We start from the raw sequence: 13,426 nt of genomic DNA, 5'->3' as shown, positions 1-13,426 counted from the left end.
TTATAGCCTCAAGTCAAAATGAATTAGGCATAAAACAGGAGAAAAATATTTGAAGACAAGGTGGAGAAAAGAATGAGGGTCAGAAAATTAAAAGAGTACACAGGAGTAATAAGTTCTGCTGGAAATAAATATCTAGTTTAATGGAGACAAATTCATCTTGGTAAAGTTAGCAGAGAGCTTGCAGTCCATCTGTATATAATAGGAGCTTTAGAAGAGACAAATTGGTGGGCAATGGGTACAAAGTGGATGCTGTTAGTAGCAAAACATTTTCCTTTTAGTAAATTTTTCAGGTAACAGATTCCCATTTTCAGTAAGAAAAGTTGTCCTGATGGTTGAGGTACGCCTTTGTGTCTACGTGTATGTGTGTGTGTATGTAGTGGGGTTTTATTAAACCAGGGTAGTATTAAACTTTCTGCTTTATACACTTACTGTGATATTTCACTTTAAGGGGAGTTTTTCCAAATATCCTGGGAATCCCATTAATAAAACTGATACACATTTATGTACATTAAAAAACAGAATATCATTTTAATGTTTAAGCCTTATAGAAATGTAATATTAATCTTAGTTATGCATGCGATGATGGTGATATACTTTAACCAATTAATCAACAGAATAATATTTTGTCCTACTATTTGCACTGACATACTTTGCTATTTTCTAAGATGCCTTCTTAGACACTGTCTTCTCCAATTTGGTCTGGTGTCCTTCCCTTGTTGGTGCCATAGTCCCTTTTCCATGTACTGCTTTTCTTATCGATAATCACAGTAGACATCCTTATGATTTTAACATCAGGAATATCTGAACTTTTACAAAGCTGTTTTTTAATATTATGGACACAAGGAATCATATAACCAACTTTGTGCTCATAGCTAGAAAGCAAAGAGCCAAAGTTGTGACTTATTTAAATGAATGTAGGATCCCATGAAATGAATTTTAAATATCTTATGAAAATGGAAAAGGTGTTTTCTAGATTGACTTGAATTGACAATTTTTCTAACACTTTTGAAAAAATGTCTTACATGGTAGATGTTAACAATCAAAATGTAGAAACATAAAATGAGACTCTACAATACTTAAAATATAAATCTAAAAAACAGCCAATACTAGTTTTCAATTTTTAGGAGAACTTAAGAAGAAAACAAAAACTTACAATCTTTGAGTAACTCTTGTCAGGGAAAGAAAAGGGCCAAACATGACATATTTAACATTTCTATGCTAGAAAACACTGTGGCCAGGCAACACTCGGCAGGATCAGATGACAAGTTCCTACAAGTTTTTATCAACTCCAAGTTTTCATAGATGTTCCTCTAATATAATTTTCTTGAATTAGGAAAATGTTACTTGTTGATTTTTTGCTCAATTGTTGGATAAAATAATTTTAACACTCCTGTGCAGGATTTATTAACAGAAGGAACCATTATCGTTTAATATTTTAAGGATTTCATTTTAGTTATTTTATATTTTTATTAATATAGGATTTATAATTGACAATGTTATTTACAATTACTATGATGGTAGAGAATACAAAAATTTGATTTAAAATAGAATCTCTAAAAACAAAAATTCTACAATTAAAACTTTCTGAAGAATCAGTACTATATAACTGAGGTCCATTCCTTCTAGCTATCACAACATGTTTAGAAGTATCAGGATGAAATCATGTATGTTTCCAACTTTGAGGAAGGTTTAGTATCTTAGAACTTTTTGTCCAAAGAAGTTGGCTATTTATGAACTCTGAGCTATACTGTTTCTAGAATTTTCTTTGTGAGCCCTTAATTTCCTGTCATTGATAAAACAAATTATCACAAACTTGGAAGCTTAAACAGGAATTTATTCTCTCACATTTCAGGAGGCCAGAAGTCCAAAATCAGTTTTACTGGGTGGGAATCAGGTATCAGCAGGGCCTCTTTCCCTCCAGAGGGTCTGGGGGAAAATCTAGCCCTTGCTTCTTCCAGGTTCTTGTGAGTACAACCATTCCCTGGCTTGTTGGCCGCGTTACTCCAAGCTCTGCCACTATGGTCACATCACCTTTTCTTCTCCCTCTGCTTCCCTTTTATAAGGATACATGTGGTAGCACGGCTATCTAGATAACACAAGATTATCTCCATATCTCAAGATCTTTAACAAAATCATGTCTACAAAATCTTTTTTGCCACATAAGGTAAAACACAGGCTCCAGGGGTTAGAACATGGGTATCTTTTGATATTCATTTTTCAGTTACCAAAGCCCCAAATCCACACATTTCTAGAGGAACAATTTCATCCTCCAGGAAGATGATTTTAGTTTATGTAGTCAGAATTTTGAAGCTATTTTTATGATAACAGGCTCTTGTGTAACTTTAAACATTTTTATAACAATTGTTTACTTGTTCATTCTTTTAATAAGCGTTTATTCCTGTAAGGGGATTTTTTAAAAAGAAAAACAACAAATTCTTGCTTCCAAAAAAGACTACAATTTATTTTTGCAGATAGGATAATGAAACATACATAACTGAATGACAACATAATGATTAAAGAATAAAATATTGAGAAATAATATATAAGTTAAAAACACGAGAAAAAATTCTGCAATCTAAGTTCAAAGGAAATATAAATGTATATTGAAAAGCAGAAAAAATACAGCACTATATAGAGATGGTGGGTTTTGAAGTGCTACTAGATTGATAGAATTTACATAGTTCTAAAAACGGCCAGGCGCGGTGGCTCACACCTGTAATCCCAGAACTTTGGGATGTGGAGGCGGGTGGATCACCTGAGTTCAGGAGTTCGAGACCATCCTGGCCAACATGGTGAAACCCTGTCTCTACTAAAAATACAAAAATTAGCCAGGTATGGTTGCGGGTTCCTGTAATCCCAGCTACTCGGGGGGCTGAGGTAGGAGAATCACTGGAACCCGGGAGGTGGAGGTTGCAGTGAGCCAAAATTGTGTCACTGCACTCCAGCCTGGGCAACAGAGCAAGACTCCGCCTCAAAATAAATAAATAAATAAATAAAAATAAAAGCATGGAAAGGTCATGGCAAATGGGTTTAAGAAAAGGCAAAGCTATAAGAAAAACAACAACTAACAATAACAATTTTTTACAAGTCTGGTCAGGGTCCATAAAGTTGATGGAGTAGAGCAGAAAGGGGTCAAAGTTGTGTAAACAATGCCAATTTTATGCTGTAATAACTAGGAACTCTTTCAGGTTTTTTTTTTTTTTTTGGTGCTTGTATGTTTTTCCAACTGGGAGTGATAATTTCGACGGAGTCATCACTTAATTATTTAAGGAAGGTGGAATGAAGATAGGGACAGGCTGGAGTTTGGGGAAACTACTCTGAAAATTATTGTAGTAATTCAAGTCTGAGGCAATCAAGGCTCAAATTTAGAAAGCTGAGTTGTTAATGGAAGAAAAGAAGAAATAGATTTTAAAAAGACTAGTAGAATGAATCCCCAGGGCTTAGGTCCAGTTTGTAGTGAGCATGGGGTGATGAAAGATGAGAGAGAAAAATGTAAAAGATGCAAGAAAGAGATTAGAGGATAAAAGGCTTGGGACAAAAGATAAGGTAATTATAGACACACTGAGTTTGAAACAATGGCTGCAAGCCCAGGATATGGTACAACTTTGACGCCTCCTTAAAGATAAACTTGAGGGGATTAATTTTGTAGAAAAATAAAATGTGAAGAATCAAGACTGAACAGAGTAGCATGGCAATAAGAGATTCACTGACATGTAAAAGTATCCTAAGACTTTGTTGACACCTGACTGATCAAATGATCACAGGGCCTATTGGATTTACTTGAAAGAAAACTTCAAACTTCACTGTTTGAAGAACTTGAGGGTAAAGAGATAACTCATGATCCCCCAAAAAGCTAGCCAAAGTGAAATGTTTCTTTTCTTTGGATATTTTCCCCTTAGTCATATACTACCTAGAGTGTTTATTATTGACTAGGATAATCAGGTTTTGTTGGATGAATGATTGATTGAAATTATCATTTGTTGTAGTCTAAATGTTTGAGTCCCCCCTCCCAAATTCATGCATTGAAATCCAGTCCCCAGGGTGATAGCATTAGTAGTTCTGGGCCCTTAGAAGGTGATCAAGTCATGAAGTCTCTGCCCCGAGGAATGAGATTAGTGTCCTCATGAAAGAAACCCAGAGATCTAGCTCTTCTCTTTCACCATGTGAGCATGCAAGAAGAAGGCTCAATGAACTTTTCCCTCATCAGACACCAAATCTGCTGGTGTCTTCATCTTGGACTTCTCAGCCTCCAGAACTGTGTACAATAAATTTCTGTTGTTTTTAAACCACCCAGTTTATTGTATGTTTATTATAGCAACCCAGATAGACTAAGACAGCATTCCATCCCAAGTATAGTATAATCTCCTGACAGGAGGACAAAGTCAGCAAAGACCAGAGGAGTTCTCACAGTCAAGCATTAATGATAATGAAAGGCTCTTGTAATAATTCCTGTTTCTATAGAAGTTGTGGTAACTCTGCTTTCTTCTAGCTTGCATGTATCCAACTCATTTAAACATTTAATGAATGGTAGATTTTCCTTCTTTCCTCATAGGCCATTCTATTTAACTTGCAAATTTACTCTGTGAAATCCCTGGTAAGTTTTAATTCCACTGTGCAAGCTACTAAAAAGGGACCAAATTAGTATTGAAATGGCTTCTAAGTAATTACGGTACTTATAAAAATGCAAACTTTAAAATGAATACATATCTGTTGAATGTATTCATTACAATCTGTGAGTACATTAGAACATATTAATAAAATAATTAAGCTTTCTCTAGGAGAGGATCTGTAATGAAACAAAGTATTTGTTTACTCTCTAAATTTTTAATACACCTGTCATAAGATTAGATTCAATTTAAGTAATCAGATGTTAGACGAGGAGGAGATATTTGTATATAAGTGTAGATCATACCTAATGATCTCTTCTTTAATCTTGGCAGAAAACAGCATTTTAACAAATGGCTAGCATAAGCTTCCTTAAAGGCTTGCTACCTTGAAAAATAGCTCTGACTCACTTACCGCAATAAATTATATGGAATGTTTCCACGTGCTTTCTAGCTGTCTTCAAATGAGTGGCTCCAGGGAGAAAAAGAAACATTATAAATGCATTCACTAGGGTTGCGAATATTTTTCCATTACTTTACATTTTTTTGCCTTTAAAAGGAAAAGGTACAATGTGTATGGGGCTATTTTTATTCATTTTTAATTAAAGATGTGCTGCTATTCAGAGGGAAACAGCATTGAATTTTTAAAATTGTTATAGTGATTAATTTCAAAGTAAAATGTTTATTTTATAAATGTTACGTTAATTTAATTTTTACCTAATTATGAATATATTTTATGTATTAGAGTTTTTTTTTTCTAGAGATGGGGTTTTGCTACATTTCCCAGGCTGGACTCAAACTCCTATGTGCAAGAGATCTTCCTGCCTTAGCCTTCTGAATAGATGGTACTACAGATGCATGCCACCATGCCCAGCTACTTTATGTAAATTTTAAATAAAAATTAGTATCAGTTTGAGTAGATATAACATATTCCTAATAAGACTATGATCTGAGTACCAGTTTTGATGTTATGCCTTTATGATGATATAAATGTTGTTTCAAAGCACTTTAAAAATGAATGGCATTTCTACACAAAAAAGAGAAAGTATTAAGGCAAACATTGGTTTTAATATATAAACTTGAAAAGTCTGTATATAAAAAAACTGTAAACAAAAAGTCAGAAAAATGTTTGCAAAATGCATGACAAGGGCGATAATATTTAACAAAGTATTCTTATAAACGACAAGAGAAAAAAGACCCCTTTCAACCCCCAATGGAAACATAAGCAACAATATCACTAGAAAATTTGCAATAACAATTTTTGAAATGTTTAAATGCCAGTTTTTAAAATCATTAAATGCATTGATAATGATAGAAATATGGTTGAAACAAGATAAAATGTTTCTCCCATACTAAAATGGCAAAGATAAAAAACAAAAAAAAAAATATAATACACAGGGTTGGCCACTGCGATTATAATCCTGGAAAGTGTGGTTGGAAATCAATGCAAATACAGTGACTATAAACCTGGTGTGGAATCAGACTTAGGTTCACACTGGCTTTACCATTTCAATCATGATACTAATCACTCAAGATTTCCATTACATTCGTAAGTAAAATAAGATAATAACACTATCTAGTTCAAAGATCATTGTAAGACTCAAAGAGGGTAATTTGTATTAAATGTTTATCAGAGTCCTTTTTATTCTAGCTATTAGTCTTATTTGCTGAAATCTTAAGAAAAAAGAACAATTTGTTACTATACCTTAAAAGCCTTCTAATTTTGCATAACCTTTGATTGAGCAAACGTACTTCCAGACATATTTCTAAAGAAGTAAATATTAGTGATCACCAGATTTTAGCTACAAGGAAATTGATAGGCTTGGTTTATAATACTGAACATTTACAAATGTTGTATGTTAAACAATAAAAGAATAAATAAATTATAGCTTATCCATTAAAAATGTGTCCTGTAGCAAATGTACTTCTAGAGATATTTCTAAAGAAGTAAATATTGGCGATCGCCAGATTTTAGCTACAAGGAAATTGATGGGCCTGGTTTATAACAATGAACTTTTATAAATATTGTATGTTAAACAATAAAACAATGAATAAATCAATTATAGTTTATCCATTAAAAATGTGTCCTGTTTAGGTTAAGGAGTTGCTAATGAATAGCTAGCAAATGAGAAGCTAAATTATTGGGTTCTCAGCAGTGAGTGTGTCTTAAGTTTTTTAGTGGAGCAGAGTGTAGCCAACAGCTCAATTTCAGAGAACAGTGTAAGTGAACTGCTAGGATAGGAAAACACTGAAAGCATTCAAGGAATGAGAAATTATGAGACATATGTCTAGAGCACAGGAGACCGATGGGACATCAAGGTAGATCAGGCTGGAAAACCAGATGGGGATACAATTATGAGGGGTTTTGTATATCATAGGAAAGAATTTGGCTTCTATTCTTTGGGCAGTGGAAAGCTGCTGAATATTTAATGAGATGTTAAACTAATGTAGCATGAATTATGAGTCATGAAAATAATGAGGTGTTAAATCCATATGGGTAAAAGTAGATATAGGCTAGAACAAAGGCAGAGATCCTGGTTATAAAAGGACTAAGATGTAGGGACATTTTTCCATAGAAGTGTTGGGATTTGGTGACTAATCGGACTTCAGAAGTAAGTTTCTATGTTAGGTTTCCATTTTGGATGATTGTGTCAAAGGAAAGGAAACGAGTTCAGTTTGGAAACAGGTGGGTTTGAGATGTCTGCAGACATTAACGATAATTAACTGGCTATAGACTCTGGAGCTCAGGAGAGAGGTTGGGGCTGTACATGTAAATCTGAGTCATTAACATTGTACGGGACATGGAAGTGCTTCCAGGAATCCATGCCATCTTTCAGAAGTACAGAGAAGACACACTCACAACTGCTATACTTTATTTCAGTAAATTGTAACTTCTGTCTTTCACTTGTAAAAGTTTATATTCAAGTTAATCAAATTATTCTTATTCTCTTCAAAGTGTTAATGATTATCATGAAGTTGCTTGACAATGAAAAGAAATCATTGCAAGAATAGATATAAATGGAGTGCTAAATTTTGTTATTCTTTGAGTAAAATGGTTCTTATTTATAAGGCTTTAAAAAAAGAGCACTTCAAAATGGTCATGTTGAATTGAATAATAATTCTCCAGTTGTTAGCTTTTGCAGTATTCCTGCTACAAAAACTTTCATTAACTCCATTTAGATTTTGCTGGAAATCTGAGTGTTTAAGAAAATTATTTCTAACAACTACTGAAAAGTAAGTTTCTTCCTGATGTTTCCAAGGCCTTAAAAAACCCCTGAACTATCAAAACTCCTATGCAAGGAGAAATGGTTAAGGTATAATTGTCGACAAACAAAAAAAAAAATACCTATTTTTAGAAATGTAACTAAGTTAAAAAAGGATTTTAACATTTGTTATGATTTTTGTGTAAAAGCAAGAGAGAGAAGCTTGAGTGATTTTTATGGGTTGGGGGCTACTTATAAAACAGTCAAAACTAAATAACCATAAAAATAAATGCTGCTTCCATGGTAACATAAAACAATAGCAATAAAACCAGGGAGGGTAATTCTGAGAATAAAATTCTAAAATCTGTTTTTTATTAAAGTGAGAAAGACAAAACCTGAAACAGGTTTCTAGTATTAATTATCTTAGAAATATTGAATTCCATCAGAGCAGAATTCATAATAATTGAGTTTTATATGATGGTTAAATTTTTCCATAATCTGTATTTGTTAGAGTTACAGGACAGGTTGTTCATTGTTTTAAAATCAACAATACCAAATGAAGTGTTGTGCTTTTATCTTGCCTGTAACATTAGCCACTGAACGAACATTTTTTAATTTCAGAAATAAGAGAGTTAACAACATCAATAGAAATAACAAGTAAAGGGGCTAATTAATGGCAATGGATCAATACACATTGCATGTTTAGTATGTGCCATGTTTAGTGTTAATTTTTTTAATGAATTTTCCTAGTGTTAGAAAAAATTTGAGTGAAATCTTTTGTTCATTTTATGGACAATCAATATCAAAGCTCAAAAATATTATGTAACTTGCCATAAGTTACCCAATTAATCAGATCGGGGTAATGCAACACAACAATGTTCTTCTAGTCTCAATAGTTTAAATTTCCCCATTCTTATTTAATTATGAAGGAAATACATGTACTACTGTATGCAGAAAAATGTGCGGTAAAAAGGAAAATTTCTTTTCCAACTCAGTCTTCTTTCCAGATATCCACTCGCCAGATACAATCTATATTCCAGATAGATTTTTATAGATTTGTAATAGATTACATAGCATCCATATAAATATACAGATACTATATATAGAAAAATGTTCAAATATTTTTTCATAAATGAGATTATTGAAAATAAGTTGTCTGGATTGTTTTTCTCTTTTGAAGTTCTAGTGACACACATGCAGACCTCCCTCAGTCATTTTGATGGTATACAGCTTTCTATACTATGTGTATACCATGCTTTATTTAACCATTCCCCTCTTGGTAAATACTGAATTGTTTCCATTGTTTGTGTTTTAACAAAAAGGGCTCCAAAAACATCTGTGTGTGTGTGTGTGTGTGTGTGTGTGTGTGTGTGTGTGTGTATGTGCAATTAAGTATGTAGATAGAAAAATAATGGTTTTAATTTTTATCTTGTTATTAAATTGATCTTTTAGAGCACATTAGAATAAAAGTAGGGATAGATTTTATGCTTATTATTATTTGATCACTTTCTTTATGAATCCCTGAGCTGTTTTTATATACTTTTAGTTACTATGAAAATAACAGCTCATTATTTCTTGGCAATGTCTACAAAGTTCTAAGGTACAAATCTACTGTTCTGACCATACAATCTTTCATCTATTTACTTGCCTAGTATTCGTTAGGTGCTCACCATGTCCCAAGACTGCAGCAGGTGCTGGGTATGAAAACGGGAGTAAGATACAGGATTGCCAGCAAGAAGTTTGCAGTACAGTGAGATAGCTTATTTCTGGGTATTTGAAAACGTGCAGATGAATAAAGTAATTTTTAATATGACACTGTAATGATTCTATGTAGAGAATTCACCTGGGGTACCTTTCTCATTTTCATAAGCAATAGAATGAGAGAGATTTCATAAGTAGTGTTTCTTTAAATTCTGTATGACATTATGGAGCAGATAATTAGCTGAATTTTTTGCCATAAGTTGTTTAAACAGATTATGGCTGGCACTTCTAAATGTCCCCCCAATATCTTGGTAAATGAACTGTGAGAAGCAGCTACTTGTGAGTGTGGGGTTAAATATTCAGTGTTTTGTTGTACTAGGGATGTGCAAGTAACATTTTTACCTAAAGAGAGATACACTGAGATGTGTAGAGCCTCTAGGAAGGCTTTTGCTTTTCCTAAAAGAAAAACAGATATGGCTATTGCAGTTCTTCCCTGACTTTGATATTCCTGCCTTGAATGTGGACATGATGTCTGGAATTTCAGTAGTCCTCTTCTGACCAGCTGATGATAAAAGTTAACTCTAAACACTAAAGAATGGAAAGATATAAAGTTTTTGGTTTCTTTATGAAATCATTAAGGTCCTAAACAAATGTCAGAATCCTTATTATGTGAGAAAATTAAACCCTCACACATTTAGTCCTCTTATAGTTAAGCATTTTGTTGTTTCCAGCTGAATTCATCAGGACTTCATTGGTTTTTGGCAGTAGAGGCCCGTCACATTCATTATGAATCAGTGAAACAATAAATGGAATCATTTCTGAATGCTTTGTCATTAGTCTGCCTATGTTGTTTCTATCCTCTTCCTCCACAAGGTCAATTTCCCATGCTGTAATTTAGAAATTTGGTTTAAATATTTTCTTGCTCAAATTGACTGTTTGGAACACTAATTAGGATTTTTTTAAATTAAGAATTTTTAAGGGAGAAACTTCCTTTTAATGTTCTCCATTAAATAACACAGGCTCTGTTTGAAGTATGGTGTGCCAAAACTCAACAGAGTTCATTTTCTTCTTTATAGTATAAGAATCAACAAGTATTTTTGTAATAAATCTTGACACAAATATAACCATAATTGTGCTGGACAGGATAACTTTTGCAACCTCGGTTCACACTAACTCAGAAATTCTACCTCTGGATAAAAAACTTTTGGTTCTCCTAAACTTCTGTAGATAACTTGTTTACAGGGCATCAGCTACCTCAAACTCTGCTTTGTTGGTATAGTTCCCAGGAACTCCAAATTCTACCTCTCAAAGTGGCCATGGCAGTAAAATATCTCTGTCCTGAAGACTCACAGCCAAATAGCCTCCATGTGGCCCACCATGGAAAGCTATTTTCCAGTGCTTAAGGAGAGCACAAGAACTCTTGTCACACACAAGAAAAGCTGTCTAAGACTTTTAGTCAGCTTTCAACACTGAACTATATACTTAAACATTTTATTAAACTTCAAAAGCTCTTAAACATCATAACATACATAAAAATCTGAAAAGAAATGGATAATAATAACCATTGGGAAAACATCACAGATGTTGAGGAATTATTTTCTATATTCAGTAATAAAATGTACTCCTCATTTGCTAATACATGATAAAATGAGATGTGTCTAAAATATTTGGATATCTTCATTAACTGTAGGCACACTGAAAGTGTTGCTCTTTTTAATTTTTCAGCTCTCCTTTAAGATCCTTGGGACAATAAAGTAGCCAAATTAGTTCTAGATTTGAGTGCACATTTATTTATTAAGCTCAGTTTATAGTTATTAACATGTGAGCCATGGTCTCCACTGATAGTTTTAACAATATTTTTCCTCTAAAATATGAAGCTGATAAAAAGGGAGAGTTTACCTGATTTCCTCCCATACCATGACAGTTGAATATACCCACTTTTTCATTTTCCTTGCGGCCCATGTTGTCTAAACACTGATTGGTTTCAACATTTCTTATCTAAAGGAAACACACAAAAGGGGGGGATAAAACATAAATCAGACAGTTATTTAAGGCATCAAATCCTTCTTATGTTACTATCTATTGTTAACTGAATAATACAACTTCATAAGAAAATTTCTCCAAGAAAAACATATTGCTTTAAATATTTGTCTTTTTCTCTGTCCATTCTTAACCTGTATACATTTCTAAACTCCTCCTGAAGTTGTTGAACAGAATTGGCATTGGCATCTAATCAAGAAACATTCCCTGTTTATAGCATAGTATCATAGAAGAAGGAAGCAGCTGCATATTATGAATTAGGAATTCTTCCCCAAATCCTCTGAAAATTAGGACACACTTTTCATATTCCACTCAAATAACCATCGACTATTCTTGAACTCCTATACTATTGCATGGAAGGAAATAAAAACAAATTGGCTAAATATTGAAATTTATGTTCTTTTTAGATTGCTTCATTACTGTATGTTCCATTCTGTGTGTTAACAAAGATTACACTGTTTATATCTGTGAGTAAAACATTTTCATGCATCTTCTTTCATGCCTAATGTCAAACTTACTGGGAAGTGCTTGACCCTAAGGAAAGCTATTACAACGCTAAACAGTGATTTCACATTACAAATTCCTCAAAAGCAAGATTGAATTGCTGACTACAGACATAAAGTTCTTGGTTTACATTCAAACATGGCATTAGTCCCATAATTAACATAAAGTTAATACATATTTGTGCCAAATGTAATTACAAAACCAATAATTGACTTTAAAGATACTAATCTGACTGAATCAAGAACAAATGAATGCAAAAAAGAAAAAACCTTCAACCTTCTAATAAATGGGATATTTCAGATTTTTACTTAGTCTCAACCCCAAGTATGTATTTATGCTTGTCCACTCTGCTTTTGAAAAGTTTGTATCTCTGAACCATAGACATGCATATTTTACTGTTCACTTGGTAGAATTATTGGACACATATATTTACTTATCTATGCTCTGAGTACATGTTTCCTCACATTGGCTAATGAATAAGATGAGAAACTTATTACATAAACATATAGAGGATGAATTTGGTTTATACAATTCGCTTTTTCTGTGGTGCAGAACCTCATGGCCAAGTACTAGTGCCTGGAGTTGGGGAAAGTGGTATGACTTGCATTAAGGCCCCCATCAATAACTGAGAATAGTATGATCAGAATTCCCATTTGGTAAAAGTTAGAAAAAACTGGACAGAGTCATCAAGCCCTGTTTCAAGGGGCTGAGATTTAGAGCAGTTATATGTGTTTTCATAAAAAAATCTGAGCAGCAACCCATTAAAAAAGACAAAACACACACTGAATATTACAAGGACAGGGCACGGGCTTCTAGAAGCAAAACCCGTACCAGTTCATACAGGGCTAAAATATATTCTCCATCTGATTTCAGGTGGTCCAGACACTAGAAGGGATTGAACCTATAGGCAAAAGGCCTTTCAGGACCTGCAGCTGGAGAGGATTAAGGAAGGTAATAACTGATAAATTGTAGTATGACGTAGTAAATAGGATGGTATAGGTTGCACATAGTCTGATCAAATTATATAAGTTGAATTATTTTTAAATCCCTTACATCAGATTTTATTGACTTTTCATAAAAGGAAGATTTCTTGAAAATAAGATTATACATTATTGCTATTTAGTTCCTAAAAGAGTGTAGGACAGTATAATGCCATTATACTTAGAGAAATACATATCTCACAAAATGACTAATTCATTTTTAGATGTAAGGTATGCAATCTGATTAGAAGAATCTCTGCTAGATACATGGTACTTGAATAGGCACTAATTAATAATTACAGGGGTTACAGCTTGAATTGTTTGTAAGGCTTTCTGTCTTTGCTGGAAAGCAGAAAATTCAAAGCCATATTCAGCCTAGTACATACTCTGACAG

General features: G+C 33.3%; 1 protein-coding gene across 5 annotated transcripts in view; it reads right to left on the bottom strand.

Annotated features, from left to right (window-relative positions):
- GALNT13 (polypeptide N-acetylgalactosaminyltransferase 13) overlaps window positions 1–13,426 on the bottom strand; it is a 733,891-nt gene that overhangs the window by 39,707 nt on the left and 680,758 nt on the right. For all 5 annotated transcript variants that reach the window (XM_063694846.1, XM_055380888.2, XM_031008835.3 and 2 more), the window contains one exon: window positions 11,408–11,506. In XM_063694846.1, the coding sequence (XP_063550916.1) occupies window positions 11,408–11,506 (99 nt within the window). The remainder of the gene's footprint in view (window positions 1–11,407; window positions 11,507–13,426) is intronic.

Source organism: Gorilla gorilla, chromosome 11 (assembly GCF_029281585.2).
Source record: "Gorilla gorilla gorilla isolate KB3781 chromosome 11, NHGRI_mGorGor1-v2.1_pri, whole genome shotgun sequence".
Lineage (NCBI taxonomy): Eukaryota > Metazoa > Chordata > Mammalia > Primates > Hominidae > Gorilla > Gorilla gorilla.
Note: the sequence above shows the minus strand (reverse complement) of the source record. Positions and strands in the feature narration are given on the sequence as shown.